The 19,037-nt window shown below is 52.3% G+C and overlaps 1 protein-coding gene across 1 annotated transcript in view; it reads left to right on the top strand.

Annotated features, from left to right (window-relative positions):
• LOC140404730 (zonadhesin-like) overlaps positions 1 to 19,037 on the top strand; it is a 120,685-nt gene that overhangs the window by 8,297 nt on the left and 93,351 nt on the right. Inside the window, exons 2-4 of the mRNA XM_072493414.1 lie at positions 10,049 to 10,163; positions 14,397 to 14,521; positions 17,380 to 17,522. Of these exons, the coding sequence (XP_072349515.1) occupies positions 10,049 to 10,163; positions 14,397 to 14,521; positions 17,380 to 17,522 (383 nt within the window). The remainder of the gene's footprint in view (positions 1 to 10,048; positions 10,164 to 14,396; positions 14,522 to 17,379; positions 17,523 to 19,037) is intronic.

Below are 19,037 nucleotides of genomic sequence, written 5' to 3'. Positions count from 1 at the left end.
AGAGCGAGATAGAGAACGAGATAGAGAACGAGATAGAGAACGAGAGAGAGATTGAGAGAGAAATTGAGAGAGAGAGCGAGATAGAGAGGGAGGGAGAGCGAGATAGAGAGCAAGATAGAGAGCGAGATAGAGAGCGAGAGGGAGAGCGAGAGAGAGAACGAGAGCGAGAGCGAGATAGAGAGCGAGAGAGAGAGCGAGAGAGAGAGCGAGAGAGAGAGCGAGAGAGAGAGCGAGAGAGAGAGCGAGAGTGCGAGGGAGAGTGCGAGGGAGAGATTGAGAGAGAGATTGAGAGAGAGAGCGAGATAGAGAGCGAGATAGAGAGCGAGATAGAGAGCAAGAGAGAGCTAGATAGAGAGCGAGATAGAGAGTGAGAGAGAAAGTGAGAGAGAGAGCGAGATATAGAGCAAGGTAGAGAGCGAGATAGAGAGCGAGATAGAGAGCGAGATAGAGAGCGAGATAGAGAGCGAGAGAGAAAGCGAGAGAGAGATTGAGAGAGAGATTGAGAGAGAGAGCGAGATAGAGAGCGAGAGAGAGCGAGATAGAGAGCGAGATAGAGAGCGAGAGAGAAAGCGAGAGAGAAAGCGAGAGAGAGATAGAGAGCGAGAGAAAGAATGAGAGAGAGATTGAGAGAGAGATTGAGAGAGAGATTGAGATAGAGAGCGAGATAGAGAGTGAGATAGAGAGTGAGATAGAGAGCGAGAGAGAGCGCGAGAGAGAGCGCGAGATAGAGGGCGAGATAGAGAGCGAGAGAGAGAGCGAGAGAGTGAGATAGAGAGCGAGATAGAGAGCGAGATAGAGAGCGAGAGAGAAAGCGAGAGAGAGATTGAGAGAGAGATTGAGAGAGAGAGCGAGATAGAGAGCGAGAGAGAGCGAGATAGAGAGCGAGATAGAGAGCGAGAGAGAAAGCGAGAGAGAGATAGAGAGCGAGAGAAAGAACGAGAGAGAGATTGAGAGAGAGATTGAGAGAGAGAGCGAGATAGAGAGTGAGATAGAGAGCGAGAGAGAGCGGGTGTAGAGAGCGAGATAGAGAGTGTGAGAGAGAGTGAGATAGAGAGCGAGATAGAGAGCGAGATAGAGAGCGAGAGAGATAGAGAGCGAGATGAAGAGCGAGATAGAGAGCAAGAGAGAAAGCGAGAGAGAAAACGAGAGAGAGCGAGATAGAGAGCGAGATAGAGAGCGAGAGAGAACGAGAGAGAGTGAGAGAGAGAGCAAGATAGAGAGCAAGGTAGAGAGCGAGATAGAGAGCGAGATAGAGAGCGAGAGAGAGATTGAGAGATTGAGAGAGAGAGCGAGATAGAGAGCGAGATAGAGAGCGAGAGAGAAAGCGAGAGAGAGATTGAGAGAGAGAGCGCGATAGAGAGCGAGATGGAGAGCGAGATAGAGAGCGAGATAGAGAACGAGATAGAGAACGAGATAGAGAACGAGATAGAGAACGAGATAGAGAACGAGAGAGAGATTGAGAGAGAAAGCGAGACAGAGCGTGATAGAGAACGAGATAGAGAGCGAGATAGAGAGCGAGATAGAGAACGAGATAGAGAACGAGAGAGTGAGAGAGATAGAGAGTGAGATAGAGAGCGAGAAAGCGAGAGAGAGCGAGAGCGAGCGAGATAGAGAACGAGAGAGAGATTGAGAGAGATTGAGAGAGAGAGAGAGATAGAGAGCGAGATAGAGAGCGAGAGAGAGCGAGATAGAGAGTGAGAGAGAAAGCGAGATAGAGATTGAGAGAGAGATTGAGAGAGAGATTGAGAGAGAGATTGAGAGAGAGATTGAGAGAGAGATTGAGAGAGAGAGCGAGATAGAGAGCGAGATAGAGAGCGAGATAGAGAGCGAGATAGCGAGCGAGATAGAGAGCGAGATAGAGAGCAAGATAGAGAGCGAGATAGAGAGCGAGATAGAGAGCGAGAGAGAGCGCGAGGTAGAGAGCGAGATAGAGAGCGAGATAGATAGCGAGATAGAGAGCGAGAGAGCGAGAGAGAGAGCGAGATAGAGAGCGAGATAGAGAGCGAGATAGAGAGCGAGATAGAGAGCGAGATAGAGAGCGAGAGAGATCGAGATAGAGAGCGAGATAGAGAGCAAGATAGAGAGTGAGATAGAGAGCGAGAGAGAAAGCGAGAGAGCGAGAGAGAGCAAGATAGAGAGCGAGATAGAGAGCGAGCGAGAACGAAGAGAGTGAGAGAGAGAGCGCGATAGAGAGCGAGAAAGAGAGCGAGATTGAGAGTGAGATAGAGAACGAGATAGAGAGCGAGATAGAGAGCGAGAGAGAGCGATAGAGAGCGATAGAGAGCGAGATAAAGAGCGAGATAGAGAGCGAGATAGAGAGCGAGATAGAGAGCGAGATAGAGAGCGAGATAGAGAGCGAGATAGAGAGCGAGATAGAGAGCAAGATAGAGAACGAGAGAGAGAGAGAGATAGAGAGTGAGATAGAGAGCGAGAGAGAGAGCGAGATAGAGAGCGAGATAGAGAGCGAGAAAGAGCGAGAGAGAGTGAGAGAGAGAGCGAGATAGAGAGCGAGATAGAGAGCGAGATAGAGAGCGAGATAGAGAGCGAGATTGAGAGATTGAGATACAGAGCGAGATAGAGAGCGAGAGAGAAAGCAAGAGAGAGCGAGAGAGAGCAAGATAGAGAGCGAGCTAGAGAGGGAGAGAGAGTGAGAGATGGAGTGAGAGAGAGAGATAGAAAGCAAGATAGAGAGCAAGATGGAAATCGAGATAGAGAGTGAGAGAGAGAGTGAGAGAGAGAGAGAGATAGAGAGCGAGATAGAGAGTGAGATAGAGAGCGAGGGAGAGTGAGAGAGAGAGCGCGCACGCGAGAGAGAGAGAGAGTGAGATAGAGAGCGAGATAGAGAGCGAGTGAAAGAGCGAGAGAGAGAGAGCGAGAGAGAGAGCGAGAGAGAGAGCGAAGAGAGAGAGCGAGATAGAGAGCGAGAGAGAGTGAGAGAGAGAGGTAGAGAGCGAGGTAGAGAGCGATTTAGAGAGCGAGAGAGAGAGCGAGATGAGAGCGAGATAGAGAGCAAGATAGAGAACGAGAGAGAGAGAGAGATAGAGAGTGAGATAGAGAGCGAGAGAGAGAGCGAGATAGAGAACGAGATAGAGAGCGAGATAGAGAGCGAGAAAGAGCGAGAGAGAGTGAGGGAGAGAGCGAGATAGAGAGCGAGATAGAGAGCGAGATAGAAAGAGAGATTGAGAGATTGAGATACAGAGCGAGAGAGAAAGCAAGAGAGAGCGAGAGAGAGCGAGATAGAGAGCGAGATAGAGAGCAAGATAGAGAGCGAGCTAGAGAGGGAGAGAGAGCGAGAGAGGAAGTGAGAGAGAGAGATAGAAAGCGAGTTAGAGAGCAAGGTGGTAATCGAGATAGAGAGTGAGAGAGAGAGTGAGAGAGAGAGAGAGATAGAGAGCGAGATAGAGAGCGAGATAGAGAGCGAGATAGAAAGCGAGTGAAAGAGTGAGAGAGAGAGCGAGAGAGAGAGCGAGAGAGAGAGCGAGATTGAGAGTGAGATAGAGAACGAGATAGAGGGCGAGATAGAGAGCGAGATAGAGAGCGAGATAGAGAGCGATAGAGAGCGATAGAGAGCGAGATAGAGAGCGAGATAGAGAGCGAGATAGAGAGCAAGATAGAGAACGAGAGAGAGAGAGAGATAGAGAGTGAGATAGAGAGCAAGAGAGAGAGCGAGAGAGAGAACGAGAGAGAGAGCGAGAAAGAGCGAGAGAGAGTGAGAGAGAGAGCGAGATACAGAGCGAGATAGAGAGCGAGGTAGAAAGATAGATTGAGAGATTGAGATACAGAGCGAGATAGAGAGCGAGAGAGAAAGCAAGAGAGAGCGAGAGAGAGCGAGATAGAGAGCGAGATAGAGAGCAAGATAGAGAGCGAGCTAGAGAGGGAGAGAGAGCGAGAGAGGGAGTGAGAGAGAGAGATAGAAAGCAAGATAGAGAGCAAGGTGGAAATCGAGATAGAGAGTGAGAGAGAGAGTGAGAGAGAGAGTGAGAGAGAGAGAGATAGAGAGCGAGATAGAGAGCGAGATAGAAAGCGAGATAGAGAGCGAGGGAGAGTGAGAGAGAGAGCGCGCACGCGAGAGAGAGAGAGAGCGAAATAGAGAGCTAGATAGAGACAGAGAGAGAGTGAGATAGAGAGCAAGATAGAGAGTGAGATAGACTCCCTCTCTGTCTCTATCTCGCTCTCGCTTTTACTCTCTCTCTCACTCTCTCTGTCTCTACCTCGCTCTTTCTCACTCTCTGTCTCTGTCTCTCTGCCTCCCTCACTCTGTCCCTCTCTCTCTCACTCACTATCTCGCTCTTTCTGTCTGTCTCTACCTCACTCTCTATCTCTCTCTATCTCTCACACTTTCTCTGTCTCTATCTCGCTCTCTCTCTCTCACTCTCTCTCACTCTCTCTCTCACTCTCTCTCTCACTCTCTCTCTCACTCTCTCTCTCACTCTCTCTCTCACTCTCTCTCTCACTCTCTCTCACTCTCTATTTTGCTCTCTATCTGTCTCTCTCTCACACTCTCTCTCGCTCTCTATCTCACTCTCTATCTCACTCTCTATCTCACTCTCTATCTCACTCTCTATCTCACTCTCTATCTCACTCTCTATCTCACTCTCTCTTTGTCTCTCTCGCTCTCTATCTCGCTCTCTCTCGCTCTCTAAATTGCTCTCTATCGCGCTCTCTATCTCGCTCTCTCTCTCGCTCTTTATCTCGCTCTCTCTCTCGCTCTCTATCTCGCTCTCTATCTCGCTCTCTCTCACTCTCTAAATCGCTCTCTATCGCGTTCTCTATCTCGCTCTCTAACTCGCTCTCTCTCTCGCTCTCTCTCTCGCTCTCTCTCTCGCACTCTCTCTCGCTCTCTCTCTCGCTCTCTCTCTCGCTCTCTCTCTCGCTCTCTCTCACTCTCTATCTCACTCTCTATCTCACTCTCTATCTCACTCTCTCTCACTCTCTATCTCACTCTCCATCTCACTCTCTATCTCTCTCTTTGTCTCTCTCGCTCTCTATCTTGCTCTCTATCTCTCTCTCTCGCTCTCTCTCTCGCTCTCTCTCTCGCTCTCTCTCTCGCTCTCGCTCTCTCTCTCACTCTCTCTCTCACTCTCTCTCTCACTCTCTCTCTCACTCTCTCTCTCACTCTCTATCTCTCTCTTTGTCTCTCGCTCTCTATCTAGCTTTCTATCTCGCTCTCTCTCTCGCTCTCTCTCTCGCTCTCTATCTCGCTCTCTAACTCGCTCTCTAACTCGCTCTCTAACTCGCTCTCTAACTCGCTCTCTAACTCGCTCTCTATCTCGCTCTCTATCTCGCTCTCTATCTCGCTCTATCTCTCGCTCTCTATCTCGCTCTCTAACTCGCTCTCTCTCTCTCTCTCTCTCTCTCACTCTCTCTCTCACTCTCTCTCTGTCTCTTTCTCGCTCTCTCTCTCACTCTCTCTCTCACTCTCTCTCTCACTCTATCTCGCTATCAGAGAGAGACAGAGAGAGAGAGTTGATGCGCAATCAATTACTCTCGAGACAAGATGAGTCATAACTAATCGGCTTTAATCAGCTAGATTAATGCAGCTTCGATACAGAAAGTGAAGGCTGCTGGGACGGCATTGGTTCTTATACCCCGCCTCTCAGGGCGGAGCTATGTACGTTAGCCAATGTAGACTCCTGGGTCTAGCCAATGGTCATCCACCTCTCAGGTACCGCAATACCTCGTATTACCACAAGAGTGAGACAAGAGAGTGATAGAGAGTGAGATAGAGAGTGAGATAGAGAGCGAGATAGAGAGCGAGATAGAGAGCGAGATAGAGAGCGAGATAGAGAGCGAGATAGAGAGCGAGATAGAGAGCGAGATAGAGAGCGAGATAGAGAGCGAGATAGAGAGCGAGATAGAGAGCGAGATAGAGAGCGAGATAGAGAGCGAGAGAGAGCGCGAGAGAGAGCGCGAGAGAGAGCGCGAGAGAGAGCGCGAGGTAGAGAGCGAGATAGAGAATGAGAGAGAGATAGAGAGTGAGATAGAGAGCGAGAGAGAGCGAGATAGAGAACGAGATAGAGAGCGAGAAAGAGCGAGAGAGAGTGAGAGAGAGAGCGAGATACAGAGCGAGATAGAGAGCGAGATAGAAAGAGAGATTGAGAGATTCAGAGAGAGAGCGAGATACAGAGCGAGATAGAGAGCGAGAGAGAAAGCAAGAGAGCGAGAGAGAGCGAGATAGATAGCGAGATAGAGAGAGCGAGATAGAGAGCGAGATAGAGAGCGAGATAGAGAGCGAGCTAGAGAGCGAGAGAGAGCGAGAGAGGGAGTGAGAGAGAGAGATAGAAAGCAAGATAGAGAGCAAGGTGGAAATCGAGATAGAGAGTGAGAGAGTGAGTGAGAGAGAGAGAGAGATAGAGAGCGAGAGAGAGAGCGAGATAGAAAGCGAGATAGAGAGCGAGGGAGAGCGAGAGAGAGAGCGCGCGCGCGAGAGAGAGAGAGTGAGTGAGATAGAGAGCGAGATAGAGAGCGAGTGAATGAGTGAGAGAGCGAGAGAGAGAGCGAGAGAGAGTGCGAGGGAGAGAGCAAGATAGAGAGCGAGGTAGAGAGCGAGATTGAGAGCGAGATAGAGAGCGTGATAGTGAGCGAGATAGAGACAGAGAGAGAGTGAGAGAGGAGTGAAAGAGAGAGAGAGCGAGTGAGAGAGAGAGTGAGAGAGAGCGAGATAGAGAGCGAGATAGAGACAGAGAGAGAGTGAGATAGAGAGCAAGATAGAGAGTGAGATAGACTCCCTCTCTGTCTCTATCTCGCTCTCGCTTTTACTCTCTCTCTCACTCTCTCTGTCTCTACCTCGCTCTCTCTCACTCTCTGTCTCTGTCTCTCTGCCTCCCTCACTCTGTCCCTCTCTCTCTCACTCTCTATCTCACTCTTTCTGTCTGTCTCTACCTCACTCTCTATCTCTCTCTATCTCTCACACTTTCTCTGTCTCTATCTCGCTCTCTCTCTCTCACTCTCTCTCTCACTCTCTCTCTCACTCTCTCTCTCACTCTCTCTCTCACTCTCTCTCTCACTCTCTCTCTCACTCTCTCTCTCACTCTCTCTCACTCTCTCTCAGTCTCTATTTTGCTCTCTATCTTGCTCTCTATCTCTCTCTCTCTCACACTCTCTCTCGCTCTGTATCTCACTCTCTATCTCACTCTCTATCTCACTCTCTATCTCACTCTATCTCACTCTATCTCACTCTATCTCACTCTCTCACTCTCTCTCTCACTCTCTCTCTCACTCTCTCTCTCACTCTCTCTCTCACTCTCTCTCTCACTCTCTATCTCACTCTCTCTCTCACTCTCTCTCTCACTCTCTCTCTCACTCTCTCTCTCACTCTCTCTCTCACTCTCTCTCTCACTCTCTCTCTCACTCTCTCTCTCACTCTCTCTCTCACTCTCTATCTCACTCTCTATCTCACTCTCTATCTCACTCTCTCTTTGTCTCTCTCTTTGTCTCTCTTGCTCTCTATCTCGCTCTCTAAATCGCTCTCTATCGCGCTCTCTATCTCGCTCTCTATCTCGCTCTCTATCTCGCTCTCTATCTCGCTCTCTAACTCGCTCTCTCTCTCGCTCTCTATCTCGCTCTCTATCTCGCTCTCTATCTCGCTCTCTAAATCGCTCTCTATCGCGCTCTCTATCTCGCTCTCTATCTTGCTCTCTATCTCGCTCTCTAACTCGCTCTCTCTCTCGCTCTCTCTCTCGCTCTCTCTCGCTCTCCTCTCGCTCTCTAAATCGCTCTCTATCGCGCTCTCTATCTCGCTCTCTATCTCACTCTCTATCTCTCTCTCTGTCTCTCTCTTTGTCTCTCTCGCTCTCTATCTTGCTCTCTATCTTGCTCTCTATCTCGCTCTCTGTCTCTCTCTCTATCCTCGCTCTCTCTCTGTCTCTATCTCGCTCTCTATCTCGCTCTCTATCTCACTCTCTATCTCACTCTCTCTCTCACTCTCTCTCTCACTCTCACTCTCTCTCTCTCTCTCTCTCTCTCTCTCTCTCTCACTCTCTCTCTCACTCTCTCTCTCACTCTCTCTCTCACTCTCTCTCTCACTCTCTCTCTCACTCTCTCTCTCACTCTCTCTCTCACTCTCTCTCTCACTCTCTCTCTCACTCTCTGTCTCTCTCTTTGTCTCTCGCTCTCTATCTCGCTTTCTATCTCGCTCTCTCTCTCGCTCTCTAACTCGCTCTCTCTCTCTCTCTTTCTCACTCTCTCTCTCTCACTCTCTCTCTCACTCTCTCTCTCTCTCTGTCTCTTTCTCGCTCTCTCTCTCACTCTCTCTCTCACTCTATCTCGCTCTCTATCTCGCTATCGGAGAGAGACAGAGAGAGAGAGAGAGAGAGAGTTGATGCGCAATCAATTACTCTCAAGACAAGGTGAGTCATAACTAATCGGCTTTAATCTGCTAGAACTGTACCCAGCAGCTTCGATACAGAAAGTGAAGGCTGCTGGGACGACATCGGTTCTTATACCCCGCCTCTCACAGCGGAGCTATGTACATCAGCCAATGGTAGACTCCTGGGTCCAGCCAATGGGCATCCACCTCTCAGGTACTGTAATACCTCGTATTACCACAAGAGTGAGACAAGAGAGTGATAGAGAGCGAGATAGAGAACGAGAGAGAGAGAGAGATAGAGAGTGAGATAGAGAGCGAGAGAGAAGCGAGAGCGAGCGAGAGGGAGAGAGAACTAGATAGAGAGCGAGAGAGAGACAGAGAGAGAGAGACAGAGAGAGAGAGACAGAGAGAGAGACAGAGAGAGAGAGAGAGAGAGAGAGACAGAGAGCGAGAGAGAGACAGAGAGAGAGACTGAGAGAGAGAGAGAGACAGAGTGAGAGAGAGACAGAAAGAGAGAGACAGAGAGAGAGACTGAAGGTTCAGTGAGCACAGGGGGTGAGAGGTGAAGGGTCAGTGAGCACAGGGGGTGAGAGGTGAAGGGTCAGTGACCACAGGGGGTGAGAGGGTGATGGGTCAGTGACCACAAGGGGTGAGGGGTGAAGGGTCAGTGAGCACAGGGGGTGAGGGGTGAAGGGTCAGTGAGCACAGGGGGTGAGGGGTGAAGGGTCAGTGACCACAGGGGGTGAGAGGTGAAGGGTCAGTGAGCACAGGGGGTGAGGGTTGAAGGGTCAGTGAGCACAGGGGATGAGAGGTGAAGGGTCAGTGAGCACAGGGGGTGAGGCGTGAAGGGTCAGTGAGCACAGGGGGTGAGGGGTGAAGGTCAGTGAGCACAGGGGGTGAGAGGTGAAGGGTCAGTGAGCACAGGGGGTTGAGGGGTGAAGGGTCAAGTGAGCACAGGGGGTGAGGGGTGAAAGGTCAGTGACCACAGAGGGGTGAGGGGTGAAGGGTCAGTGACCACAGGGGGTGAGAGGTGAAGGGTCAGTGAGCACAGGGGGTGAGGGGTGAAGGGGGTCAGTGAGCACAAGGGTTGAGGGGTGAAGGGTCAGTGAGCACAGGGATGAGAGGTGAAGGGTCAGTGAGCACAAGGGGTGAGGGGTGGAGGGTCAGTGAGCACAGGGGATGAGAGGTGAAGGGTCAGTGAGCACAAGGGGTGAGGGGTGAAGGGGTCAGTGAGCACAGGGGATGAGGGGGTGAAGGGTCAGTGACCACAGGAGGTGAGGGGCGAAGGGTCAGTGAGCACAGGGGGGTGAGGGGTGAAGGGTCAGTGAGCACAGGGGGTGAGAGGTGATGGGTCAGTGAGCACAAGTGGTGAGGGGTGAAGGGTCAGTTAGCACAGGGGGTGAGAGGTGAAGGGTCAGTGACCACAGGGATGAGGGGTGAGGGTCAGTGACCACAGGGGGTGAGGGGTGAAGGGTCAGTGAGCACAGGGGGTGAGGGTGGATGGCAGTGAGCACAGGGGGTGAGGGGTGAAGGGTCAGTGAGCACAGTGGGTGAGGGGTGAAGGGTCAGTGAGCACAGAGGGTGAGGGGTGGATGGCAGTGAGCCTGGGGGGTCAGTCTTTGAGAGTTTTGATAGAGCTAGTCCGTGGAGGTTACAATGTGGGAGACCAGCGAAGGGAGTGTTGGAATTTCGGATCTGAATCGGGCCAATAATTCACCTTGATCCTGTTTTTCCTGACAGATGGTTCCTGCATCGTCTCCGGAGATCCTCATTACATATCCTTCGACAGGAGGAAGTTTATATTCCTGGGCAACCTGCACCTACACCCTTGCCAGGAGCTGTGTGAATAACCCTGGTACGCAGTGACGGACAAGGAATGGATAAACCCACAATCATCCATTCCGGGAAAAGCCAGTTTCGGCAGAAGGAGGCGGACCCGCGACATTCGCCCCTTTGTTCCCCCACGGGCGAACACGAGCCTGTGTGTGCGTGTCAGTGTGTCATTATGTGTGTGAGTGTGTGTAGGGAGTTTGTCAATGTGTGTGTGTGTGTGAAAGAGTGTGTGTGTAAAAGAGTGTGTGTGTAAATGTGTGTGTGTCAATGTGTGAGTGTCAGTGTGAGTGTCAGTGTGATTATGTCAGTGTGTATGTATGTGTATCAGTGTGTGAGTGTGTGCATCAATGTGTGTGTGTGAGTGTGTCAGTGTGAGTCCTTGTCCACGATTCTCTTCAGGTTAACGTGCAGGTTCAGTCGGCAGTTAGGAAGGCAAATGCCAATGTTAGAGTTCATGTCGAGAGGGCTAGAATACAAGAGCAGGGATGTACTTCTGAGGCTGCATAAGGCTCTGGTCAGGCCCCATTTGGAGTATTGTGAGCAGTTTTGGGCCCCGTATCTAAGGAAGGATGTGCCGGCCTTGAAAGGGTCCAGAGGGAGGTTCACAAGAATGATCCCTGGAATGAAGAGCTTGTCGTACGAGGAGCGGTTCAGGACTCTGGGTCTGTACTCGGTGGAGTTTAGAAGGATGAGGGGGGATCTTATTGAAACTGACAGGATGCGAGGCCTGGAGAGAGTGGACGTGGAGAGGATGTTTCCACTTGTAGGAAAAACTAGAATCAGAGGACACAATCTCAGACTAAAGGGACGATCCTTTAAAACAGAGATCAGGAGGAATTTCTTCAGCCAGAGGGGTGGTGAATCTGTGGAACTCCTTTGCCGCAGAAGGCTGTGGAGGCCAATTCACTGAGTGTCCTTAATACAGAGATAGATAGGTTCTTGATTAATGAGGGGATCAGGGGTTATGGGGAGAAAGCAGGAGAATGGGGATGAGAAAATATCAGCCATGGTTGAATGGCGGAGCAGACTCGATGGGCCGAGTGGCCTAATTCTGCTCCTGTCTTATGGTCTTATGGAGTGTGTGGAGTGTGTGTAAGTGAGTGAGTTGAGTGTGTCAGTGCGTGTCTCTGTGTGTGTGAGTGTGTCAATGTGATTGTGTCAGAACAAAGAAAAGTACAGCACAGAACAGGCCCTCCAAGCCCGTGCCGACCATGCTGCCCGACTAAACTACAATCTTCTACACTTCCTGGGTCCGTATCCCTCTATTCCCATCCTATTCATGTATTTGTCAAGATGCCCCTTAAATGTCCCTATCGTCCCTGCTTCCACCACCTCCTCCGCAGCGAGTTCCAGGCACCCACTACCCTCTGTGTCAGTGTATGTGTGAGTGTGTGTAAGTGCGTGAGTGTGTGAGTCAGTGTGAGTATGCCAGTGTGAGTGTGTGTGCCAGTGTTTGTGTCTGCATGTGTGAGTGTGTGTGTCAGTGTGCGAGTTAGTGTGTGTATGTGAGTGTGGCAGTGTGAGTGTATGTGAGTGTATGCGAGTGTGTTAGTGTGTGAGTTAGTGTGAGTGTATGTGCGAATGTGTCAGTGAGTGTGTCAATGTGAGTGTGTGTGTCAGTGTGAGTGTGTCAGTGAGAGTGTGTCAGTGAGAGCGCGCCAGTGTGAGTGTGTCAGTGTGAGTGTGTCAGTGTGAGTGTGTCAGTGAGAGTGTGTCAGTGTGTGTCCGTGTGAGTGTGTCAGTGTGAGTGTGCCAGTGTGTGTGAGTGTGTCAGTGTGTGCATCAGTGTGTGTGAGTGTGTCAGCGTGAGTGTGCCAGTGAGAGTGTGTCAGTGTGTGTGTGTGTGTCAGTGTGTGTGTGTGTCAGTGTGAGCGTGCCAGTGTGAGTGTTCCCAATGCGAGTGTGTCAGTGTGAGTTTGTGTGAGTGTGTGAGTGTGAGTGTGTCAGGGTGTGAGTGTGTCAGTGGTGTTGAGTGTGTCAGTGTGTGCGTCAGTGTGTGTGAGTGTGTCAGTGTGAGGTGTCAGCATGAGTGTGCCAGTGAGAGTGTGTCAGTGTGTGTGAGCGTGTCAGTGTGAGAATGCCAGTGTGGAGCGTGTCAGTGTGAGTGTGTCAGTGTGTGTGAGCGTGTCAGTGTGAGAGTGCCAGTGTGAGCGTGTCAGTGTGAGTGTGTCAGTGTGTGTGAGTGTGTCAGTGTGAGTGTGTGTCACTGTGAGTGTCAGCGTGAGTGTGTCAGTGTGAATGTGTCAGTGAGAGTGTGTCAGTGTGTGTGAGTGTGTCATGTGAGTGTGTCAGTGTGAGCCTGCCAGTGAGTGTGTCATGTGAGTGTGTCAGTGTGAGTGTGTCAGTGAGAGTGTGTCAGTGTGATGTGTCAGTGAGGGTGTGTCAGTGAGAGTGTGTCATGTGAGTGTGTCAGTGTGAGCCTGCCAGTGTGAGTGTGCCAGTGTGAGTGTGTGTCAGTGTGAGTGAGTGTGCCAGTGTGAGTGTGCCAGTGTGAGTGTGTCAGTGTGAGTGTGTCAGTGTGAGTGAGTGTGTCAGTGAGAGTGTGTGAGTGTGTCAGTGTGCCAGTGTGAGTGTGCCAGTGTGTGTGAGTGTATCAGTGTGAGTGAGTGTGTCAGTGAGTGTGCCAGCGTGAGTGTGTCGGTGTGAGTGTGTCAGTGTGAGTGCGCCAGTGTGAGTGTGCAGTGTGTGAGTGTATCAGTGTGAGTGAGTGTGTCAGTGAGAGTGTGTGTGTCAGTGTCAGTGTGTGTGTCAGTGTCAGTGTGTGTGAGTGTGTCAGTGTGTGTGAGTGTGTCAGTGTGAGTGTGTGTCGCTGTGAGTGTGTCAGTGTGAGTGTGTCAGTGTGAATGTGTCAGCGAGAGTGTGTCAGTGTGTGTGAGTGTGTCATGTGAGTGTGTCAGTGTGAGCCTGCCAGTGAGTGTATCATGTGTGTGTCAGTGTGAGCCTGCCAGTGAGTGTGTCATGTGAGTGTGTCAGTGTGAGTGTGTCAGTGAGAGTGTGTCAGTGAGAGTGTGTCAGTGAGGGTGTGTCAGTGAGAGTGTGTCATGTGAGTGTGTCAGTGTGAGCCTGCCAGTGTGAGTGTGCCAGTGTGAGTGTGGGTCAGTGTGAGTGAGTGTGCCAGTGTGAGTGTGCCAGTGTGAGTGTGTCAGTGTGAGTGAGTGTGTCAGTGAGAGTGTGTGAGTGGGTCAGTGTGCCAGTGTGAGTGTGCCAGTGTGTGTGAGTGTATCAGTGTGAGTGAGTGTGTCAGTGAGTGTGCCAGCGTGAGTGTGTCGGTGTGAGTGTGTCAGTGTGAGTGCGCCAGTGTGAGTGTGCCAGTGTGTGTGAGTGTATCAGTGTGAGTGAGTGTGTCAGTGAGAGTGTGTGTGTCAGTGTCAGTGTGTGTGAGTGTGTCAGTGTGTGTGAGTGTGTCAGTGTGTGTGAGTGTGTCAGTGTGAGTGTGTGTCGCTGTGAGTGTGTCAGTGTGAGTGTGTCAGTGTGAATGTGTCAGTGAGAGTGTGTCAGTGTGTGTGAGTGTGTCATGTGAGTGTGTCAGTGTGAGCCTGCCAGTGAGTGTATCATGTGTGTGTCAGTGTGAGCCTGCCAGTGAGTGTGTCATGTGAGTGTGTCAGTGTGAGTGTGTCAGTGAGAGTGTGTCAGTGTGAATGTGTCAGTGAGAGTGTGTCAGTGAGAGTGTGTCATGTGAGTGTGTCAGTGTGAGCCTGCCAGTGTGAGTGTGTCAGTGTGAGTGTGTGTCAGTGTGAGTGAGTGTGCCAGTGTGAGTGTGCCAGTGTGAGTGTGCCAGTGTGAGTGTGCCAGTGTGTGTGAGTGTATCAGTGTGAGTGAGTGTGTCAGTGAGTGTGCCAGCGTGAGTGTGTCGGTGTGAGTGTGTCAATGTGAGTGCGCCAGTGTGACTGTGCCAGTGTGTGTGAGTGTATCAGTGTGAGTGAGTGTGTCAGTGAGAGTGTGTGTGTCAGTGTCAGTGTGTGTGAGTGTATCAGTGTGAGTGAGTGTGTCAGTGAGAGTGTGTGTGTCAGTGTCAGTGTGTGTGAGTGTATCAGTGTGAGTGAGTGTGTCAGTGAGAGTGTGTGTGTCAGTGTCAGTGTGTGTGAGTGTGTCAGTGTGAGTGAGTGTGTCAGTGAGAGTGTGTCAGTGTGAGTGTGTCAGTGAGAGTGTGTCAGTGTGAGTGTGTCAGTGTGAGTGTGTCAGTGTGAGTGTGTCAGTGTGAGTGTGTCAGTAATCACTGTGACTCCCCTCAGGATGCGGTTTGGTTTTTTTCCAGGTCCCTGGTTCAGTGTTGAGGGAAAGAACGAGGAGAGGGGTTTACCCGGAGCCACATACCTGAGGAAACTCTACATCACCATCGAGGACATCTCCGTCACACTGCTGAAAAACCGCAGAGTTCTGGTTGGTTTCCTCCCCTCCCCGCCCCCCCCGGAAATCTGCCGGCCTGACCCCAGTCTGGCCTACGTGTGACCCCAGATCCCTCAGCAATGGCTGCCGTTTAGCCTTCCCTCTGAAACTTCCTGGCGTAGCAACTCAGCCTGGGCCAAAATGCCCGAATCTCAACACTCCATATCAGACAGGACACTCAACAAATTGTCGGGGTCCCGACAATGTACCAGTGCCATGGACAGCTCAACTCACCAGCGATGCCCCTGTGAGATCAGGGGTAAGAGGGAACGCATCCTCTTCTCTCACGACTGTCTCTCCCGCTCCCTCTCTCGCACTCTCCTGTTCTCCATCTCCCTCCCTCTCTTACCCCCGTTCCTCTCTCTTCCCTCTCTCTCTCTCTCTCTCTCTCTCTCACTCTCTCACTCGCCTCTTCTCTTTCTCTCTTTCTCTCACTCCTCTTCTCTCTCTCTCTCACTCTCCTCTTCTCTCTCTCTCACTCCTCTTCTCTCTCTCCTCTCTCTCTCCCTCTCTCACTCTCCTCTTCTCTCTCTCACTGCTCCTCTCTCTCTCTCTCTCACTCCTCTTCTCTCTCTCCGTCTCTCTCACTCTCCTCTTCTCTCTCTCTCACTCCTCTTCTCTCTCTCCGTCTCTCTCACTCTCCTCTTCTCTCTCTCTCACTCCTCTTCTCCTCTCCCTCTCTCCATCTCTCTCACTCTCCTCTTTTCTCTCTCACTCCTCTCTCGCACTTCTCTCTCTCTCTCTCTCACTCTCCTCTTCTCTCTCTCTCACTCCTCTTCTCCCTCACCTCTCTCTCTCTCTCTCTCTCACTCTCCTCTTCTCTCTCTCTCACTCTCCTCTTTTCTCTCTCACTCCTCTCTCGCACTTCTCTCTCTCTCTCTCTCTCACTCTCCTCTTCTCTCTCTCACTCCTCTTCTCCCTCACCTCTCTCTCTCTCTCTCTCTCACTCTCCTATTCTCTCTCTCTCACTCCTCCTCTCTCGCACTTCTCTCTCTCTCTCTCTTTCTCACTCCTCTTTTTTTCTCTCTTACACTTCTCTCTATCTCTCACGCCTCTTCTCTCTCTCTCCATCTCTCTCACTCTCCTCTTTTCTCTCTCACTCCTCCTCTCTCTCACTCCTCTTCTCTCGCTCTCTCTTTCTCACTCCTCTTTTTTCTCTCTTACACTTCTCTCTCTATCTCTCACTCCTCTTCTCTCTCTCTCTCTCTCTCTCTCTCTCTCACTGCTCCTCTCTCCCAGTCTAAATCTTTCTTACCTCTCTCGTTGCCCCTTTCTCTTTCCTGGCCAGTCTGATGCCTGCGTTAGTTTAGTTTTTGATAACGACAAGCCTCTTACCGACCCTTGCTTTGCTCCCACAAATGGGAACGGGGGAGACGAGGGAAGAATGAGGACGATTTGGCGAGTTACCTTTTTGAAAGGGTGCCTGATGAATAGTGCCCTGCCCCGATTCCAGACTACAGGGTCAAAACCTTGGTCTGTTTACACCCAGGATTCTTTGCTGCTGGATATAAGCCAATCACAGCAACGCCCTCCACCTTGGAGCCAATGGCGGCGGCGCAGGCCGCAGACCGAACCAGTGAAGGATTGGAGCAGCTTTCCCGCTGCCACCATGTCGTGTTTCCGCACAGGAGGGTTATTTCCCCCCGACAGGAAGCCGCCGGCAGTTGAAAAAGGGGGGGTTTCGCCTCCCGTGCGATTGGGCGACGCCGGGAATGCATTCGCGAGCGGGGGCGCTGTCGGGCGCACAGGCCGCGGCAGGACCCGCCCTCAGTTTGGAACAGGCAGAGTGCCGTCCGCCCGGCCGGCCCGCGCTTGCGATGCCCACAGCGGAACACCGAGGGGGGGATTATCCACTCCCTCCGGCGTGTTCCTCGACGGGGCGCGGCTCTCTGGCAGCAAGAGCGTCTACTCCCGCCGCTTGTCAATGGGGAAGGTGCCCCGCGTTGCCGGGGATCCCATGGACGGGTGGGGTGAGGCGCAGGGGTGGGGGTACACTGCCAGTGGGGACAGAGAATCCCTCCACCATGCACCTACATCTTAGGGACTGCAGCGGGTTCCAGAAGGCGGCTCACCCACCACCTTCCCAAGGGGAAATGAGGGCCGGGCAAAAAACGCTGGGCCCGGCCAGCGACGCCCACATCCCATAAATTAATTTTTAAAATGTGTTGCCGCAATTGGGCAGCGCTTACTGAACAATCCCGAGTGCGTTAGCAGCTGCACGAACGGCCTGTTTACGGCAATCAGTTGAACGCCTCATTTACACTTGCAGAAGTGACGCAGGATCCCGGACTCTGCAAACAAAAGGGACACGTCCAAGCCTTACACCCTTTTTTTGTTTGATTTGCCCGGGACCTTGGGGAGCCAATGGTCCCCCCCCCCATTGCTCTTTGGGAGGCAACATCTCAACCAATCAGAGTCTACTTGCCAATGAATCAGCGCCATTTTCCCCTGTGGCAAGAACTGGGAGCGTTTGAAATTCGCCGTTCCTGAGTTGGGTGCTGAGTGATAGTGTGGCACGGTGGGTGAGCACTGCTGCCGGGTTAGATTCCGGGCCTCGGGTGGCTGTGCGGAGTCTGCACGTTCTCCCTGTGACTGCGTGGGTTTCCTCCGGGTGCCCCGGTTTCCTCCCGCAAGTCCAAAGGTGCGCGGGTTAGGGTGGGCCAACCAGGGTAAACTGCCCCTTGGCGTCCAAAAGGTTCGGTGGGGTTACTGGGTTGCGAGGGAGGGCGCTATTTCCAGAGGGTCAGTGCAGACTCGACGGGCCGAATGGCACGAAACGTCTCCCTGCCCGATGATATTCGCGTTCCGCCCTACCGCAAGGTTGACGGCGAATCCAACCCTTCTGATTGCAGGTGGGACAAACGAGGGTCCGGCTGCCCAAGACGGTGGGCAGGGTCCAGCTCTCTCAATCCGGCCAATACGTGCTGCTGCAGACGGATTTCGGCCTGCGAGTGCAGTACGACGGAAACCATTTTGTGAAGATCGTCGTGCCCGGGTGAGTCGCCCCTCGGCCCCTCCGCTCAGTGACAGCCTCACCGAACCAGGGAATGGCCACTGCACAGAGGGAGGCCCTTCGCTCCGTCGGGCCTGCGCTGGTTCACCAAAATGAGGAACTCGCCCATTGCCAATCCTCCCCGTAACCCGGCATATCCCTCCCCACCCCCCTCAGATCCAGTTCCCCCGGAGAGCCTCGCTCGGACCTGCCTCCGCCGCGCTGTCGGACAGTGCGTGAGATTGTTTCTCCTCCCGTCTCCGTCGCTCCTTCCCCTTCAACCTCTGCCCCTCTCGCTCTCGAGCCTCCCACCGATGGGAACGGTCCCCCCCCCCGATCGACTCTGTCCCAGACGCCCCCTTCCCCCCACCCCCGCACCACTCACGATTCCGATCACCTCGATCGAATCCCCTCTGAACGTTCCCCCCTCCAATCTATCGACACGGCTGGAGTTCCCCTGGTCCCTGGAACTATTCCCGTCAATCTTCCCCGGCCCTCTCTCCCTCGTCTTCGTGCCCCCCCCCCTGAAATGCGGCGGCCCAGAACTGGACGCAACGAGCCTCGCAGCTACGCGCTACCTCCTGCGTGCCTTCCTCGCGAACGCAGATGCCTCTGAGCTTCAGTCAGCCTGAAAACCCAACATCAATACACTCGGACACACACACACGAGCTACAGAGATACACACTTGGCCTTCTGGGATACCAAACGCAGTGAGATGTACCTAACATACCCGTGTATACCCAATTCACACGCGTGTACGCAACTCCGTGTGCAGATACTTGACGGTAGATACAAACTCCCCAAATTTAAGCTAAATTGCAATGCCTGCCCCCTGACCTTTAATAATCTTTATTATTGTCACAAGTAGGCTTACATTAACACTGCAATGAAGAGGCAATTTGCTCAATGTCGATGAGCTCGATTGTGAACTACTGCCCTTATCCATCGCTGAATTCCACCCCCCTCCCCCCAAAAAAACATCCTGGGGGTTACCATTGATCAGAAACTGAACTGGACCCAGCCACATTAATACTGTGGCTACCAGAGCAGGTCAGAGGCTGGGAATCCTGCGGAGAGTAACTCACGTCCTGACCCCCCCCCCCAAAGCCTGTCCACCATCTACAAGACACAAGTCAGGAGTGTGAGGGAATACTCTCCACTTGCCTGGATGAGCGCAGCTCCAACAACACTCAAGAAGCTCGACACCATCCAGGACAAAGCAGCCCCGCTTGATTGGTTCCCCCTTCCACAAACATTCACTCCCCCCCCCGACCGACGCACAGCGGCAGCCGTGTGTACCGTCTACAAGATGCACTGCAGCAACTCACCGAGGCTCCTCAGGCAGCACCTTCCAAACCCACCACCTCTACCATCTAGAAGGACGAGGGCAGCAGAGACCTGGGAACCCCACCACCTGGAGGTCCCCCTCTGAGTCACTCACCATCCCGACTAGGAAATATATCGGCCGCTCCTTCACTGTCGCTGGGTCGAAACCCTGGGACTCCCTCCCTAACAGC

Source organism: Scyliorhinus torazame, chromosome 31 (genome assembly GCF_047496885.1).
Source record: "Scyliorhinus torazame isolate Kashiwa2021f chromosome 31, sScyTor2.1, whole genome shotgun sequence".
Classification (NCBI taxonomy): domain Eukaryota; kingdom Metazoa; phylum Chordata; class Chondrichthyes; order Carcharhiniformes; family Scyliorhinidae; genus Scyliorhinus; species Scyliorhinus torazame.
Note: the sequence above shows the minus strand (reverse complement) of the source record. Positions and strands in the feature narration are given on the sequence as shown.